At 37.2% G+C, this 18746-nt stretch overlaps 1 protein-coding gene across 5 annotated transcripts in view; it reads left to right on the forward strand.

Moving 5' to 3' along the window:
• The window catches only part of LOC149572750 (Tetratricopeptide repeat (TPR)-like superfamily protein), a 366782-nt gene that overhangs the window by 41756 nt on the left and 306280 nt on the right, over positions 1-18746 (forward strand). For all 5 annotated transcript variants that reach the window (XM_089813834.1, XM_089813835.1, XM_089813833.1 and 2 more), the window contains exon 2: positions 9928-9994. In XM_089813834.1, coding sequence (XP_089669960.1) covers positions 9928-9994 — 67 coding nt within the window. The remainder of the gene's footprint in view (positions 1-9927; positions 9995-18746) is intronic.

The following is an 18746-nucleotide window of genomic DNA, read 5'->3' on the forward strand; positions in this document are numbered from 1 at the left end:
GAATGATGGGCTGAATATGCTCAGTATAGAATGCTAGAGTGGGGTACTTGTCATGCACAACAACCGTCATCTGGCCAAGCATGGAATCAATGCAATCATAAACCTCTCAAAGGGTAGGTGAATCCCATCACCATATCTGATGGCCTCATAAACTGAAAAAATAATGGAGATTGTATTTTGCATCAGCCTAAAACAGATCACTCTTCACTGTCTCCTTCACCCTCCTCCCCTAGTCTATTTTGGACTCAACCCATTGATTTCATTCCTGTGTCATAACTATGAGTTGCAATGGCTCTTGCAACTCAAGCATTTTGTTGAAGAGAATGTACTATGAAGCATATCTAGTCTCAACTGGTTTTAGGAACTCTGCGAAGCCCTTGAAATGTGCATGTGAAGTACGGTGATGAAGATAAACATCTGCACCTCTCTACCATCATTAATCACTCATCTATTCTAGTCGATTTTCCCCATGTCCTTGAGTGCATTGATCATGGCATGCACACAACACGGAGTCTACCAAATATGTCTATAGACTAGCTCAACAAGCCTCCCTGCAAGTTTGTGCACATGTGTAACATCTGTTACTACTTGGACCACATTTTATGGTCCAACCTCCTCAATGGCCTCCCCAAGGACATGAAATGGAAAATCAACATTTTTACGAAGCCCTGAACAACCAACTAGCTTTAGAAAGTATGAGCCCTCAACGCATGTGACCATGATGTTGATGAGTGGACAATGTCTAATGTCCATCCATGCATCCATAATAATGCTGCAACCCAACTCCATCCAATGTGCCTTCCTCATCTCCATCAAAACCCCAACCTTTTTATACTACCTATCCATGATCCTGGTCCTCAATTTGTGCTCATTAGGTTGCACAAATGGTGGCCCTCCATCCTTTGCCACCATGGGCATCATCTTCCTACGGTAGGGAGATCAAGTAACATGTAATGTGATGTCATTTGCAAATAAGAATTCACCAATGGCATCATCTAGCTGATCCTTTATGTGCACATTAAATAAATCAGCAATGGGGTTATTAGTGCTAGAACTTCTTGCCTTCCTTTTCCCCTTGCCGCCGTCCACTTCTGGACTATGAATGGAAGCTGGTTCTATGTCCCTACTCTCTGACACAAGATACGTGTAGAAGTATCTCTCTACCCTTGTAATTGCTAAATAGCCTAACTTATTGCTTACCAACCAAAGATTTAGGCACTGGAACTGCACTATCATAAGGAATTTCCCACAATTTGTTTAGCTCAATTCTATACTTTACATTTTCAACATTTCCAAGGAATTTGCAAGAACTTGCACCATATCCAATCCAAAAGAGAAGGTGTGAATTAACTTCAATAATGTTGCCATGCCATTCTACACCATAAAAATTACATTTTCATTTCAATGTACTCCATCCTATAGCTACAGGGAGTGACACTCTGATAGCAATTTGTTTTAGAGGGGATTTTGGATGAAAAAGACCCCTAGCAAATGGTGCCAAAGTCTCAAAGGGGCATTCAATAGAAGGTGCTCCTGGTGCAACATAAGGAGGTAAGAATTGTGCCTTTGAATTAGCCTCATGCTTAGGCTCATACTCGGATAAACTGGCACTATGACTTCCCTCATGCACTTCCATGTTTCTAAAACTTTGACTAGAGGCCATTTATACATTGCCTTTCACAAAATCATAGATTTCAACCTAATTAATAAATTACTAAATTAAAAAAACAAACCTAACTACTTTCATCCTAGTTTAGTAATTGAAATAAGTTTCAGCATAAGTTTATATCCAAAAATAATTTTCAACTTGACATAATGCATTCAGAATTAAAATTTCAACAACAAAAAAAAAATACTAACACAAATCTTAAAGATTTAAAATTTTAAAGTCAAACTCAAACAATGCATTCTAATGAAAAATTTGAACATGTATTTTTTGAAAAGAAATTTCAACAAACTATAATGAAAATCTGGAAATTAATGTGAAACAAATGAAATAGTAAAATAAAGAACTTAAAACCTACCTTGTGCTTGATGAATCACTTGCAAGATTGAATCTTCTTGCTCTTGATCTTGCAATCACTCTCCAAGCTGTTCCAAACTCTTCTTCTTAGTTTGTTCTCAATTGTTGCAAAAAAAAGGAATGCCAAATGAAGTATACGAGCCTTTTGAAGGCTTAGAGGGCCCTATATGGGACCCACATGCACTTAGAGTTCAAAAGGGAAAAAACCAATTTTTTAAAAAAAAATTTATTTTGCTTTGTAGTCGTTGGTCACACCTTGTCTTGTCCTGGGTGCGGGAGGGACGTCTGGGTAGTCCCCAAGTACTCTCCCCACACACCCATGTCGCAGAGTTACACACGAGGATGGGGATGGGGATGACAATGACGGGGCAGCAAAAGCCATTGGTGGCAATGCTCAGGTGTGCGGCGAACCCGTCCTGGGTACATCCTAGCACCCGGTACGGGGTGGTCTAGGCCTAGGTGGGCATTCTTGTGTTACATTGACAATCACATACATCTTGTATGGACCATACCCTCATTGTACAAACTGTTTACCATCGTGTAGTATCCAAATTCACCGTACGAACTATAGCGTATGACCTTGAGAAAGTCATGGATGGGTGGGCCAAACTACTGCACACCCTATTATTGTACGAACTAGTAACGTGAGTGGTGTGTTGGCATACAACAAGCTCGATTACGAAATGCTAGTGTGTCTTACCGTTTGGAGCGTTATGAGGGCTACTATAAGTTGGGACATCACATACAAACAAAAATATACCACCATTCTTAAGCCTTTGTTATTAGAATAATCTTTAATGCTCACTATTATAGTTTACTGTAAATATTAGAATGTTTCTAATATTTAGTTGTAGTGTAGAATAGAATGTTTCTATTCTATTCTATCGTCCTTTTGTATATATTGATCGTTTCGATCTCTGATTAATCAAGCAAGTATTCTGCCATTTACGTTTGTAACATGGTATCAGAGCGAGCTTAAATTTTCTTTGAAAATAATAATTTCTTATTGAAATTATCTGAACCTAGTTTTCGAAATTATTTCTTCCTAAATAATTTTTCTTCGTTATACCTAGTTCAAGCTAGGATTTGGATGACTGTAAATCACGTTTTTCTATGGTAAAATCGCGGCTCTGGAAAATTTGAAAATCGCTGGTTTTTTAAAAATCATGTTTCTTGTTCCTTGGTGATCAGCGTCTCAGTTACAAACGGCGGATTTTTAGTCTATGCTTGCGACTGACATCAATCAAGACAAATATCTTTTGGTTGCAAAGACGTCAATCCGCCATTTATTTCTGCAAGTTCGCGATTTATTGGAGGTCCGACGTTCGCAGGTTTATGGTCGTGTTTTTTGCCCATTCGTGTGACCTCCAAGCGTTGGTGTTCTGATTTTCGGTGTTCGTATGACCTCCTCCATCCTGCCATGACCTTCTTCCAGCACTGGTCGACTGTAAAACCACCATTTTTTTTGCTAAATCGACCTTTAAAGCCGACAACTAGGGTTTTGCCCAAAACCTTACTTTGTGGGTCTAGACAAATTTTTCTGTTTGCAGATTCTTTGTGGGTTTTTCGAGATCTTTAATGGGTCTTCATCAGATTTTTGTGGGTGTCTCGATTTTTGTGCCTCGATTTTTGAGCCAGCAGATCCGAATTCTGACAGTGTATTATTTCTGGGTTTTTCAAGCTCTCGTTCATATACTTCTCCATTTTTTTTGGGTCATTCATTTTCTCACCTCGAAATTTGTGCCATTTGAGACATTTGCATATTATGACCATCAGTATCAACAACATCAGAAGTCAAACTCAATTCAACAGCAAGCCAATGCTGCCCAGCACTCAGAGCAGAAAGAATCTCTCTATCATGCCTTTATGGCTAGCATACCTACAAATCATGCGAAATCTTCTGCCTGGTACATCGATTCTGGTGTCTCTCGACATTTCACTCATAGGCGTGATTGGTTTGTTGAATTCACTCCCTATTCTGATTCAGTCATCTTTGGAGGCGGCGAAGAATACAATATTGTCGGAAAAGGCAATATTCAGATTCAGTCTGGGGGAAGAAAACTCATGTTTCTCAATGTATGTTATGTTCCTGGCATGAAACATAATCTTCTATCTGTTAGTCAGATTATGAAGCACTCTCCTCAGTTGGATGTCGTCTTCAGTGGAAATAAGTGTTCAATTATTGATCGTGCTTCTCGCACTATCCTTGCTATCGGTCTTGAGGATCATGGTATTTATAGACTTATAGATTCAGGAGATTCTCTTGAGCATGCCTTCATTGCCGAATCATCCGCTCTCAGCAGCCTCTGGCATCAACGATATGGTCATCTGAACATGCAATATCTAGCACAACTTGCTCGGGATAATTTAGTCCATGGCCTACCTAACATCCAGACCCAGAACCATTGCGTTTGCGGAGCTTGCCAAGCAGGGAAGCAACATAGGACACCATTTACGAATGGCGAATCATGGTGGGCATCTAGAGTGCTACAGTTGGTCCACGCTGATGTATGTGGTCCTATGAATACTCCTTCTATTTCCGGGAACAGGTACTTCTTACTCTTTGTGGATGATTTTAGTCGCAAAATGTGGGTATATTTTCTTAAGCAAAAATCAGATGTTTTTCCTGTATTTCAGCAATTTAAAGCTCTAGTAGAAAAAGAGTCTGGTTCCTCCATCCGTACTCTTAGGACCGATAATGGGGGGGGAATTTTGTTCATCTGCTTTCTCTATCTTCTGTACTACTCACGGCATTAGACGTCAGCTCACCACACCTCACACTCCTCAACAAAACGGTGTTGTAGAGCGTCGTAACCGTACCATCACAGAAATGGCTAGGGCTATGTTAGAACATAGAAATATTCCCAGAAAATATTGGGCAGAAGCAGTATCCATAGCGGTCTATCTTCTTAACCGGTCACCCACTCTTGCCGTTAATCATAAAACCCCTGAGGAAGCCTGGTCTGGTCGCAAACCTAAGATCAACCATTTGAAAGTTTTTGGCTCTCTGGCATATGTATGGATTCTTGATGTCAAACACACTAAGTTGGATTCCAAAAGCCAAAAACTTATGTTTACAGGATATAGTTACACACATAAGGCCTATCGGTTGATTGATGTAAATACTGATCGTTTAATCTTCAGTCGTGATGTTGTGTTTGATGAGGAACTTGGACCATTTCCGCTCTCTGACTCTCCACTGCATTCTGAGATTCAGTCTTCAGCAATCTCTGATTTGGGTTCTTCTATTTTACATGAGTCATCTGATGCTACTGATACACCACCTCAGCCACCTCCTGATAATACAGCTATCCCGACAGCATTTGATATTGGCTCCTCGACTCTTTGGCCAAAATGGTGGGCTAAAACAATTAGTGATCTTCGTCCTGATGAACTCATTGAGGGTAGAACCTCCAGAAATAAGAGCATTCAGCACAACACAGTTAATATAGCTCTTATGGCAAACATCCATAGTATCCCTGAGCCCCAGACATATGCAGAGGCCAAAGGAATTCCAGAATGGGAACATGCAATGGATGCTGAGCTTCAAAGTCTTCAGAAGAACCACACCTGGGTTCTTTCAGATCTTCCTCTTGGGAAGAAACCCATTAGCTGTAAATGGGTCTATAAGGTCAAGTACCATGCAGATGGTACCTTGGACAAATACAAAGCCAGACTTGTTGCTCGGGGATTCACCCAACGTGAAGGCATTGACTATGAGGAGACATTTGCTCCAACAGCTAAGATGAGTACTATTCGTATTCTTCTTGCCATTGCAGCTCAGTATGGTTGGAAAGTTCATCAGATGGATGTGAAGAGTGCTTTTCTCAATGGTGAATTACAGGAAGAAGTCTACATGACACAGCCCCCAGGTTTTAAGGTTGCCGGTTCAGAACCAAAAGTATGTAGACTCAAGAAGGCCATCTATGGTCTTAAACAGGCTCCTAGGGCTTGGTACATAAAGATTGATCAGTACTTGGTTACTCAGGGATTTCAGCGCAGCCCGTCAGATAGTAATTTGTATATTAAACACCCTGGTAATGAAATTCTTTTTCTTCTTGTCTACGTGGATGATCTGATCATTACTGGGAGTTCAGAACATTTGATTTCAGATATCAAACAGAATCTATGCAGAACTTTTGACATGACCGATCTTGGATTGCTTCATTATTGTTTAGGTATTGAGGTTTGGCAGACTGACAACAGTATTTTTTTGTCTCAGTCCAAGTATGCCAGAAGTTTGCTTGACAGGTTTCGAATGCAGGATTGCAAACCTGCCTCCACTCCTATGGAGACTGGTCTGAAATTGTCCGCACAATCTGATTCTCCTCCTGTAGATGAAACACTCTTCAGGCAACTAGTAGGTAGTCTCATCTATCTTACTACTACTAGACCTGATCTCAGTTTTGCAGTCAGCTACATCTCCCGGTTCATGACAAACCCCAAGACTGATCATTGGATTGCAGCAAAACGTGTATTACGCTATGTACAGGGTACTTCAGATTATGGTCTTTGTTATACAAGGAGTACTACTCCTCAGCTCCGTGGATTCGCCGATTCTGATTGGGCCGGCTCAGTTGATGACAGGAAATCTACTTCTGGTTATGTGTTCAGTATCGGATCTACAGCAGTTACCTGGACCAGTAAGAAGCAACAGGCACATGCCCTCTCCTCTACAGAAGTAGAATATAGAGGAGCTGTCAAGGCAGCTTGTGAAGCAGTTTGGCTCCGTCAGATGCTTGCAGATATGCATATTTCTCAAGCGGGTCCAACTTCTTTGTTTTCAGACAATCAAGCAGTACTCAAACTCGCCAAAAACCTAGTGTTTCATGAACGAACCAAGCACATAGAGCTTTATTGCCATTATATTCGACAATTAGTAGAAGATGGAACTATTCAGTTACTCTATGTCCCTACCTCAGAGCAACCAGCAGATATTTTCACAAAACCCCTTGGTCCTGACAAGTTTGTTAAATTCAGGGGATCTATTGGTGTAGTAAATAGATTGAGCATTATGGGGGGGTATTAGAATAATCTTTAATGCTCACTATTGTAGTTTACTGTAAATATTAGAATGTTTCTAATATTTAGTTGTAGTGTAGAATAGAATGTTTCTATTCTATTCTATCATCCTTTTGTATATATTGATCGTTTCGATCTCTGATTAATCAAGCAAGTATTCTGCCATTTACGTTTGTAACATTTGTTCTTCCACCTCAATAGTGTTCACCATTTTCTCATTTGATATGATTTTCAATGCACTGATAGAGTGGCTACCTTAGATAGAGTCTCCTTGTTGGACCCTTCCATCTTTGACAAATACAACAATGGGATAATAGCATTCTCTTATGGAATCAAAATATTCCTATATAATTTTCCATGATCAACTTTACTATTAATACCTGTACCAATCATCAAAGAACCACATGAAGAGACATTAGAGAATTTAGGTACCACCACCTTCATATTTCCCCTCCCCTTAACTAGGAAACAAAAAATGCAGCTAATGGTAACAAGGTGGGCATTAAACTAAGAGAAAGAATGAAAGAATTTGATTGGTAAAAGAAAAAACCTTGTAAATACACCACAAACTCATAAAACTTGTAAAAATGAAAGAAAAAAATACAAACAACATTGATGATAAATATCACCAAGGTAGAATAAAGTAATGACTATGGATGGTGTCTTTGCACCTTCTCTAGTATCAGATGTCCTCTTTTTATTTTTGGTTGCAAAGTATGTTGTATTGTTTTGTAGTTGGTTAAAGTCATAGAAATTAGTGATTGGAAGGGTAATGCGATGTGTGTTTTTTGTTTTTATGTGCTTATCAATATCCTCATGCATGACATTTGAGTAAAAGATTTTTTTTTGATAGGTAACATTATTTGTATTATATTGATATTAAAGAGAGATTACAATATAAGCGGTATGGCCATAAACCTTACTGCCATAAATCTACTCGTCCCATAGCCATACATATGACATTACAAAAAGTTAGACTATCAACACTGCCAAAAGCCTAGACCTCCCAACCCAATCTAGATATAAAAAACTAGAGACAAATAGGACCAAAGATGACCGAAAGAAAAAGCCGTTGTCTCCACCTTCATCTGTGGCTACTCCTTAAACCAGCGCATAGCATCCTCATGTGTAAACGTTGGCGTTGCGAATCATCTATCACTGACATCCCTTGCCTCACCTGATGACACTTGCAACTGCCATCCCCTTGTTCTTTAAGCAGCGAGGCATCTACCTAGACTCCTTTTGCTGTGGAAGCTCCCCCCTCTTGCTGGTTTGTCTTCACGAGTTGGTGGTGCAATGGTTGCCCTGGAGCGAGTGTGCTCTTTCTCGGTGTAGCCTTCATGAAGCGTCGCTTGCTCTCAGCTGACACCCAAATTTTCCCAAGCAGAAAATCTACAATCTTTCTCCATCCCCACCCTGCCTTTGGGAGATGCACTCGTGGATTTGCAGAGGACCACACATCTAGTGGCTGGACAGACAATTCCCCACCACCAACCAGCCTCCAAGGCTCTTCTCCCATCTCTACACCTTCGCCAAAGACAACACGTTCAATAATTTCCTCCAGCCCTAAAAGCCACTGCATATCCACACAAGCAACAACAACACAACAAACCTCCTCCTTTGTTTTCCCCACCAATAATGCTAGTGCCAAAAACAGAGACACCATGTCCAGGTTCGATCATTGCTTCCAATATGCATCTAGGTACTCTGGCCCAAACATCTACTGAACTCCCTCCAAGAAATCCAGATCATCATACTCAAATATGTTCTGAAGGCGCCGAACAGTGATCTTACCCTCGTAAGTCTACGTTTGGTTCTCATAGCTTAAAGCAATATTGGCCTCCATTTCTATCGCCTATGAAAAATGCTGAGTTTGGCTTGTCTTCTCCCTGTTTTAATGTTCTTGGAACTCTCTGGAAACAAGCTAATGTCAGAGAAATGAAAAATGATTTCACATAAGCTGCCACGCGTGGAGGGTTGGGATCTTTGCACGCCGTATAATGATAAATGCCATTGGGGCAAGGAGTCATGATGCCTTCCCCAAAAAATATCAGCCAAGATGTAATTGTTGTAAGTTTTAACGTTGGCCAAGGCAATTATTTTCTCTCTTTAATCTAATACGAGGTGTCGTAGGTCCTCAAAAATTTCATTCTGAGAACCCATTGCTATATTTGCGCCCATGTTAGCCAACATATCCACCACCCTGTTCGCTTCTCGGAATGTATGGGAAACCTTGAAGTCTTCAAATTCCATTAGTAAGCCTTTGATTCGCTGAATATATTTATCAAGGTGCCAAGCCTCCATCTTCCTTTTCTTAATGCCATTTATGATAATTTCCGAGCCCCCTTCCAAATGGATTCTTCTAATGCCCAGTTTGGTTCCTAAGACAAGAGCCTCTTTTGCTGCAAAACATTCAGCCACATTATTCATGCCATCATGCAAACGCTTTTCCATGAAGGCGAGAGTATTGCCCTTGAAGTCTCTTGCTACACAACCACACCCCGAGACCCCCGAGTTTCCCCTAGCCTCCCCATCAAAGTTAATTTTAACTCAACCTTTCTTTAGTGGTGTCCAACAAACCTTTCCCCTTGTTTGAATACGATTAACCCTACCAAGCCCTTGAATGGGCCTTGAGTAAAAGATTTATTATAATATTGAGAATAGTTGAATTTTTATACAATAGCAAAGAATGTTATTGTTCTTTTATTTCACCTAGTACCTAGTGATATAATTTTTTCTATATTTAGTTTTTATTCTATCATTTTCTTCAGATTTATAAGCATTGCTTTTATTGTACAAAGTTATTGGGCTTCTTCCTTTAATTGATGTTAGTATTGCACCCAAATTGAAATATTGCTTTTGGGTTATTATGTTCTTTACAGGGTGATGTGGAGAAGTCATTGAGTGAATTTGACAGAGCAATAGAGCTGGACCCTCGACAAAGATTATGTACAATACAGTTTGAGTCATTAATTACCAATTTAGCCTTTTAGTTGTAGCAACAATAATACTATTTCTTAGTAGTTTTTTTATCTAAGGAGGAAAAGTTTTAGTAGTTAAGATTTGTTGAGTAGCTATTTAATTGTATAGCATATGCTGTTTGAAAATGGAAACTTTTCTTCATCTCTATTTTTCATATACTTTTTGGCTCTTCTTAAGGCTTTTGTGGATTATTAATATTACATATATTGTGTATTACTGTGTTGGCTAAATCTTTGTAAGTCACTGACCACAACTTACAAAATTGTTATTTTAAGAAATATTTTATGATATTTCTCTCTCCTCTTAGCAATAAGGGAGGCTTCCCTCTTACCATAGGTGGTTTTAGCAAGAACTTAACCGTAATTAATAAAAGGGCAGTTCTCTTGATCAATTTTCCTTTTTTAGGAATGATTTGCATTCAACTATAACTTTCAACCTAAAAAGTACCTTATTGCTACGATAATACTGTTGACCCTGGAATTGATGTAAGAACATTTCCAGGGGCAGCAATTTACTTTTTATATTTTGTGAAACAAAAAAAGAAATCTAAAGTCTTTTGCACTTATCTCAAATCAGGATTCAAGCAGAATAACCAATTAGGCACAAAGTTTCTTACTAGATACTCTCAAAGTCAATAAAAACACTTACAATTGAATCCCAAAGTTTTCAACTCTAAGTGATTACATTTATTACTATCTTTTACAATTTGTCAAACTGCAACACAAAGTCTTGAAAATTTCAAAATGGCTCTGAATGCAATAAGCAACTCAAAGTCTGCATAATTAAATTCAAATCCTTCTTGTGTGAAGCTCCAAAACTCACAATCAATATCTAGAAAATGTTGTCACGTAACACTTTAAATCAACACAAAGTTTGGAAGCAAGTTGCCTCTTTTATTGATAGCAATTTAAATTTACATTTAAGCTCAAAGTCTTAGAGTGCATATCCAACTTGGTGGAATTTTTTGTACTCGCCAAAAGATGATTATATACAACAAACTCCCTCCTTTATATGGGAAAAGAAGAGAGAGAAAGGTGGAGAGAAAAGGGGAAACCCTCAACCACCTTGACCTATTTAGAAACAAACTCCAACTAAGTTTGACTTATTCAAAGTTGCATGCCTTATGTAGTTGCAACTTGATTACATGTTACAGCTTTGCATATGATACTATCACATGCAATTACATTTTTCTTTTATCAAATGTAATATGTCAATTACAAATTACAAATATATGATGGAAACATTCTAAGTGTTTGACAGGTCATGATTTGTATTACATCACGCTTTCTTGGTCTTCATGCTAGTACAAGATGCCTAATATTTTGTGATTACTATGCTTTGATTTTGTGGAAGTATCTGAAGCCGGAATATGAACATGCATCCTTGACTGTTACGTTGAGTGTTTGTTGACCCTTTTATATTTAGAAGCAATCTATGCTTGTAATCATTCTTTCACCTCCTTGTAAGCTCCATTATTGATCATGCTTGTGTTGTGTCCTTTCTTTTTTGCGTGCATGAAACCAACTTTTTAAATGGGGGAAAAACATAGACACGGGGATTTTTGGGAGCATTGCATACAAACTTTTGGGACAGCGAATGGATACATGCGTTTAAGCTCAAAAAAGTGCATATATGATGGAAAAAAAAAACCCTAAAAAGGGTTTTTGGAGGGCAATAACATGTGCGGACAGAAAGCTTTATGCATGGAAAAAGTGTGGAAAATGAATGGAAAGATGTTTGTTTATGCTGAAACTTTTTATTTTTCTCATAAACAAACATGTATGCACATTCAAGGATTCACCATTATGAATTTTTGAAATATATGACAGCAATATGTAAGATATGAAAGGAATACGGAGATTGGGTTTGTTTGTAAGCAAAGTATATGGTGAATGTGCTTTCTTCGTGAGAGTTATTTTAAAAAATAGGGTTGATAATCCCAAGTGCATGTACAAGCAAGATGAAGTGCTTGCATAGGCAACTTGAAGAATGTAGATGAAAAATAGAAGCACATCATATATACATGCAAATCTGAAAATGAAATGAAGAGGTTTTTGAACAAAATGAAAGAACACATATATACAACTTTTCCCTATGAAAAACAACAAAGAATCATACTTTTCCTCAAAACGTAAGAGCATAAGTCTTTTTAACCACTTGCAAAAATCTGAATATGCAATCAACGAGATTTCTTGGATTTAGAAAGATTGCAAGATGAAGTGTTAAATAGACTTTGAATCTTGACTCAATCTTTGCAAGAAATGAGTCAAAATTCATAGTTTGCTAAGTTTAAGAAATTAGTGTTGGAGTTAATGTTCCAATAGTGGTAAATAAATAATTGGTACAAACCTTGTTTGAGTTGCTGGCAACATAAGTTTAGTTCAAGTGTGAGTCAAAGAGTTTTAGCTTGAATCAGTATCTTATTGTAGATGTGTTTGAGTTAGGTGTCCATAAGTTTCAGTTAGCTGTCAAGTTTATGTGTGTGTTGTCAATCATGAAGTAGTTTGTTGTCAATTTAATTAGCAGTCATTTAGGAATGTTGATGGGTCAAGCTATTGTATAAAGTTGCATGTATTATCCAATAAAATTAAGTTGGAAGTTCTATCTTTCTTTTTTTTGTTTCAGCTGTTCTATTTTAACAATATGGTATCAGAGCTATCTTCCTGTTAAGTTGTATGTGTTAGAGAAGAAGCTCTTGAGAAGATGAGGCCTGAGAAGAACCACTGGATGATTATGAATTAATTGAAGAATTTGTTTGATTTTGAAGAGATTAATGCTTTGAAAAATAGGAAAAGATATGGTGGAGGCTAGATGGATGCTTGAATAGTCTAAGGTGCTAATGGATCAGAGAAATTATATCTCATTGGGGTTATGAGACACGTGTGGATTGGTGTCCAATAGTTGAGAGAGATCTGAAAATCTAGAAGCTTGGTATCTTACCTTTATAAGGGTTATGAAGCATTTCATGTGGAGATGGTGTGTCTAACGGTGTTTCAAAGCTTGATGATAGCTGCAATATTATACCAATAGTTGGGAGCAACTTGAGGAAGTCTTACTCCTCTATGACCTATTTTCAAAGTATTATTTCTACATAATGTTTCCTTCAGTTGTCGTATTAAGTGAGGGTGTTGGAGTTAATGTTCCAACAGTAGTAAATAAATAATTGTTGCACATGTGGCAAACCTTGTTTGAGTTGCTGGCAAAATAAGTTTAGTTCAAGTGTGAATCAAAGAGTTGTAGTTTGAATCAATATCTAATTGTAGATGTGTTTGAGTTAGGTGTCCATAAGTTTCAGTTAGCTGTCAAATTTATGTGTGTTGTCAATCATGAAGTAGTTTGTTGTCAATCTAAATAGGAGTCATTTAGGAATGTTGATGGGTCAAGCTATTGTATAAATTTGCATCTATTATTCAATAAAATTAAGGTGAAAGTTCTTTCTTTCTTTATTATGTTTTTACTATTCTATTTTTCCAATAAATTAGAGCAAAAAATTGCATCATTTAGCAACAATTTTGACCAAGCAATGTGCAACATGCAAAGAATTTGTAAAATGACACCCAATGCACATGAAGTGATTTAAAAGACTTGAATAAGTTAGTAAGGATAGGAAACACTTTGAAACTTACCTTGATCCAAATACTACTTGTTTTGATGGTGTAAATTGCTCAAAACTAAGGTGTTTTTGAGCAAAAATATGTCCTAGATGGGTTGAGAAATGGAGAAAACATTGAAAATCTCCCTTTTTGAGTATCCCAATGTGTTCTTTAGGTGATTTTAGGAATAAAAAAACTATAGATCATAAAAAATAACGAAGTAATGCTCTTACTCTTAGCATTTGAAGGCCACGAAACCCATTTTTAATTTTTTAATGAAAAACACCCAAGAAAGTGAAGTTTTGACAGCCAAAAGCATGTTTTTTTGGGGCTAAAAATCGCCACTTTGGGTGTTTGATAAAAAGACTTCACATTATGAAGTAAAGACACACAATACCACTATTGGGGATAAGCGAATAGGGATGGACTTCTTCTAGTTATCGGATTTGGAGCTTATATGATCACTCTTTACATTGTACAGTTACTTGATGGTATTTGTGCATATTTGGTGTTGCAGGTATTGGTATTGATCTTGCCTTGTATATTTTTTCTTTACATTTATACATGGATGTTCTCGGATGACTATTGCCTCGATTTACATGTATTCGGTACTTCTTGGTATGGAGGCAACTATTTTTCATTGTGCTTTGATTTTATGTCAATTTAGATTCTTTTGCTTTTGCTTTTTTCCCTTAAAATTTTCAGTTAGTCTCTCTGCATGTTATTTAACATCTACATTGTCTCAAGTCTGAAACTTCAGGCATTTTTCAGTGGAATGTTGTCTAGGTTATGCCATCTCCACAGTTTGGCATCTCCATAGGTTGGCATTTGTGCCTGGGGTTTGTGGTTTGCAACCTCACTACGCTGTGTCATTTTTGGACTTCACTAGTTTATTTGACATCTGCGAGTTTTGGCATTTGCACATACGAATTGGCGCCTCTGCCTATCTTTTGTCGTCTCCATTGTTCTGGGGTTGAGATGCAAGTTTAATTGGTTGGAGATGTGTTTGACCTTTTGGGCTGGTTCTTTAGATTCTCATGTTTGTCTTTTGGGCCTAATTCAACACCAAGACTGTATATAAAAATATATCTTAAGATATATTTTATATATACGATGATTCATTTGAGATGGGTTTCAGCTCTCTAGGAGTTAAGATAAAGTTCTAGATTTTGGAGACTTTTAGGATTTCAAACCTAGCTAAATTTCAAGATTTAGCTTTTGACCTTCAACATGGCGTCCGATGGATGTATGATTGCAACCTTGAGTCCTTGTCCTATGGAGGACCGTTTGAGGGTTGCTGCTTACTATTCTTGATTATGTTATGGCTAGTTGGAAATGGACATGTATGTTTAACCATGCTAGGAACTTTTGTTTTGTGATTAGAAAGAACTACTTGTTTGGGATATATAGTTTAGTATCTCCCTATTGGGTTCCATGGATGTTATTCAGATTTTTTTCCAGTGTTCTCGTGATTTGAGAAATCATTGATTCTAAGTTATCATCGAGTGTTTGCAAATCTTTCAAAGTGTTAGTAAGACTTTTTCTTGTGTAAGTGAACATGTGGGTTATGCCATTCTCCATGTTTTATTAGCTCTAATAGATCTTCCATTATTGCTCTTGTTTACTCTACTTGTTTTATTATCTTGAATAGATGTTTCATTATTGCACTTGGTTACTCTATGTTGTTGTTAGATAACTTATATTAATGAAAAAAATATTTAGTGCATGTTTTATCCGTGTGTTCCAGGACTCCCAGGTAGGGCATTACATCAAGAGTTTTTCTTAATGAAAGAAAAATTGTGCATTTTAAAATTTGATACAAAAAATGAATGAGGCATGGGAACTTGAAGTGCTTTTTGATTAGTTTTTGAATGATTTCATACAAAATTTTAGATTTTTCACTAAATTGATCAATTTTCCATTTTCAAATGTTGAACCATAAAACATCCGAATTTTATGAGCTTTCATCATTTTATCACCCCCAAAAATAGTTTTTGCTCCATGAAGCTTAGTATAAACAATAGATTTGAGATTTGGACTTCAAAAGCATGAATTAGGATTGGACTCAAAGTAAAAATGGAAAAAATATCCACAAATTAAAAACCCAAGAGATTCAAAGATCTTTTAAGGATTTTAAACTTGTTTAAAACACGCTTTATCAAATAAACCTTAAAGGCACAATAGCATCATCAAATAGAAGCTAATTTGATCACCTACATCGTAAGTATGCATTGACAAGTATAATCACAAATTGTAGCTTAAGTAACACACAAATAACTATCAAGTCAAATATATAAAACTCGTGGAATATGAAATCCATGACATCAAAGTTTCCACCAAATATCAAATCTATAACTAGATTTTTTGTCCAAAAGCACGTGCTCATATTTTGAGCATTACTTGGTCATTTTTGATGATCTATAAGTAGTTTTTGCCTAAAATCACCTAAGAACACATTGGGCTCCTAAAATCTCTCCCTTCTACAAAAACATCCAATTACATTCATTTTCAGCCCATGTGTTTGCATTTGGAGGTCACGATTTGGCATTTGAATGCATGCATTTACAATATACATCAAGGATCCATTTTAAAAACTATTTCATTCAAAAATGCCTCACGTGTTTGCATTTATAGGGCACGTTTTTATCCAAAAATGCCCAAGAATATACATTTCCCAAAAATATTTTATATATTAAGGAGTTTTGAGATCACATTTTGGCATCAACAAACAAAAACACACTACGATTTGCAACTTTGAATTTGTCAAAGGCTCTTAGTTTTTGCATGCATTTGACTTGGAGAACTCAATTTTGGAGAAGACTTGTTTATCTAAACTTAATCTTTCCTCTATTTTTGGCTCAGTAAACTCCAAGTAAGTATAAGTATTCAACTTTTTTTGTATTTCTTACTTGTTTTGCTACAATCTTGCATTCTTTGACTCTTTTTTGTCCATTTGTTCAAATGCAGCCCATGTCTTTTGAATTTTGTTTTTAAACAAGTTTGAAATCCTCTCATTTGCAAATGTAAAACCTCTTCCAAACCCCAAAAACGAAAATTTCATGCAAAGGGATATCTTGAAGTTTGTCATGTTTAAGTCAAAAGCAAGAGGTATGTTTTTGTTTTGTTCTTAGTTTTTCTTGTTTGTTTGGTGCTTTTTTTGATTTCGTTTTGGAAGAAAGTTGGGGATTCCCACCCAATAATGCAAGTGCATAAACATGCTTTCATCTTCCATGCCAATCCACACTTATTCATTTTCCAAATTCCATCTTCCAACACATGCAATTAAATCCTCCAAAACTGATTACATATTTATCTTAAGTAAAGATGATTCATTTTTACCACATGTAGTTACTTCTAGAGAACCCGATTTTGGTAAAAGGTCACACTTTTAAATACCAAAGTTGTCATTTGCACACATTCATATTTATCCACCTTGCATTCTTGGCCATACAAATTAAAGCCCATCTTTGCCCACATCCAATCCATCCTTCTTAGTCCGATAATGGACCTTTTTGTCCAAATACATATGCTTTCTAGTTCATTTCCAACCATCATCTTAGAGGACACCCATGGTTCCGGCTATGCAAATTGAACTGTGCACTATTACAACAGAAATACAATCAGGATCAGTGTCTGTTGTAGACATTGTTTCGGTTTCAACAGACGAAGGTTTCAATTTGTCTGCATGGTTGGGAATAATCCTCATGGAAAGGAGGAAGGTTGTGCTACCCTTATGTAATTTTCCATTCTAGAGTTTCCATATGAAGTCCCATAATATGCTTTAGGTATTCTTGTCGTGTGGTTCAGGTAGTTTGGTTGTGTGCTCCAAGTAGTATCCCTCAGTGCTTCGGGTGGCTAGTGCTTCAGGTGGTTAGTGCTTTAGGTCAGTGCTTTGGGTAAGTGCTTCAGGTCAGTGCTTCGAGTTAGTCCTTCGGGTGGCCAGTGCTTTGGGTCAATGCTTCTGGTAGTACGGTATTATCTTGATGGTTGTACGGTAGAGTGTAATGATCTGTTCACCCTGAGTGTCTGATAGCGAGTTCCAGAATGCTAAATGTCCGTTTGGACGAGGTTGTAGGAAGGTTGTACGGTAGAAAGTAAGCAGATGGTGTACGAATCTCTATTGTTTACCTTGGTGACTGTAGGGAAGGTAAGAAATCCATAAGGTGAAGCTAGAGGACCGTATGGTATGTGAGGGAGCAGCAGTGGATGAAGTTGTACGGTAGGGATGGAGGTCGTACGGTAGGCCTAAAGGCCGTACGATTGCACTTGGAGGCTGTACGGTAGGTTTGTGAGGTTGTAGGATTGAACTTGAGGCCTTCCGAAATGTGGAGATTGAACTGTATTTGATATCAAGACAACGCACTCCCCAAATATGCTATAAAATAATAGAATAAATGATTCAATACAATTCGAGATATATATATATATATATATATATGTATGCATCAACTACAAAGATTGTGCTCCAATTTGCCAGATCTAAGCGAAGTGTTGTAGGCGACGGAATAGGGTGAGGGTTGAATCCCATCGAAACCAGACAAACCAAATACAGAAAGTCTTTTACTTCCGAAATGGTGAACAATAGAGAATCCCAATGGGAATTTGCAGTACAAAATAAATAATCAGAATGCATATCTACGACTACCTACAAGCTGTGCTTAAATATCTGTTGGGGAAAACCTTTTTGAGGATGTAGAAAGATAGCCGACGGCAACACTTACCAATGGAAACTAAAATAAAAATAGGTCCGAGATATATTAAATCAATCGGAACCACAAATACAAATATTAACTTTGGGGCCCATATTAATTAATTAAAGTAACTAATTAAAAGTCCTTATATTATTTAAATTCTGGGACTAGTTAATTAATTAATTAAATTAAAAAATTACATTAAAATTTGGGGACATGAAAAATCCTCGTTGCCCAAAGATTGCTTGCCCTCAAGCAATCTGTCATCTAACAAAACACCAACAGCTCTAGGGTCCCAAATCAAACATGTAGGCAATACAAGTGAAATGGCATCAATCCTTTGTAGCACCACATTGCTATCAAACTTTCGCTGCACCACTTTGATATAAATATTATCCTATCCTAGGTCAACAGGATCCCAAACCAAACACGCAA

This window comes from Cupressus sempervirens, chromosome 2 (genome assembly GCF_028749045.1).
Source record: "Cupressus sempervirens isolate cs-2001-9-10 chromosome 2, ASM2874904v1, whole genome shotgun sequence".
Classification (NCBI taxonomy): domain Eukaryota; kingdom Viridiplantae; phylum Streptophyta; class Pinopsida; order Cupressales; family Cupressaceae; genus Cupressus; species Cupressus sempervirens.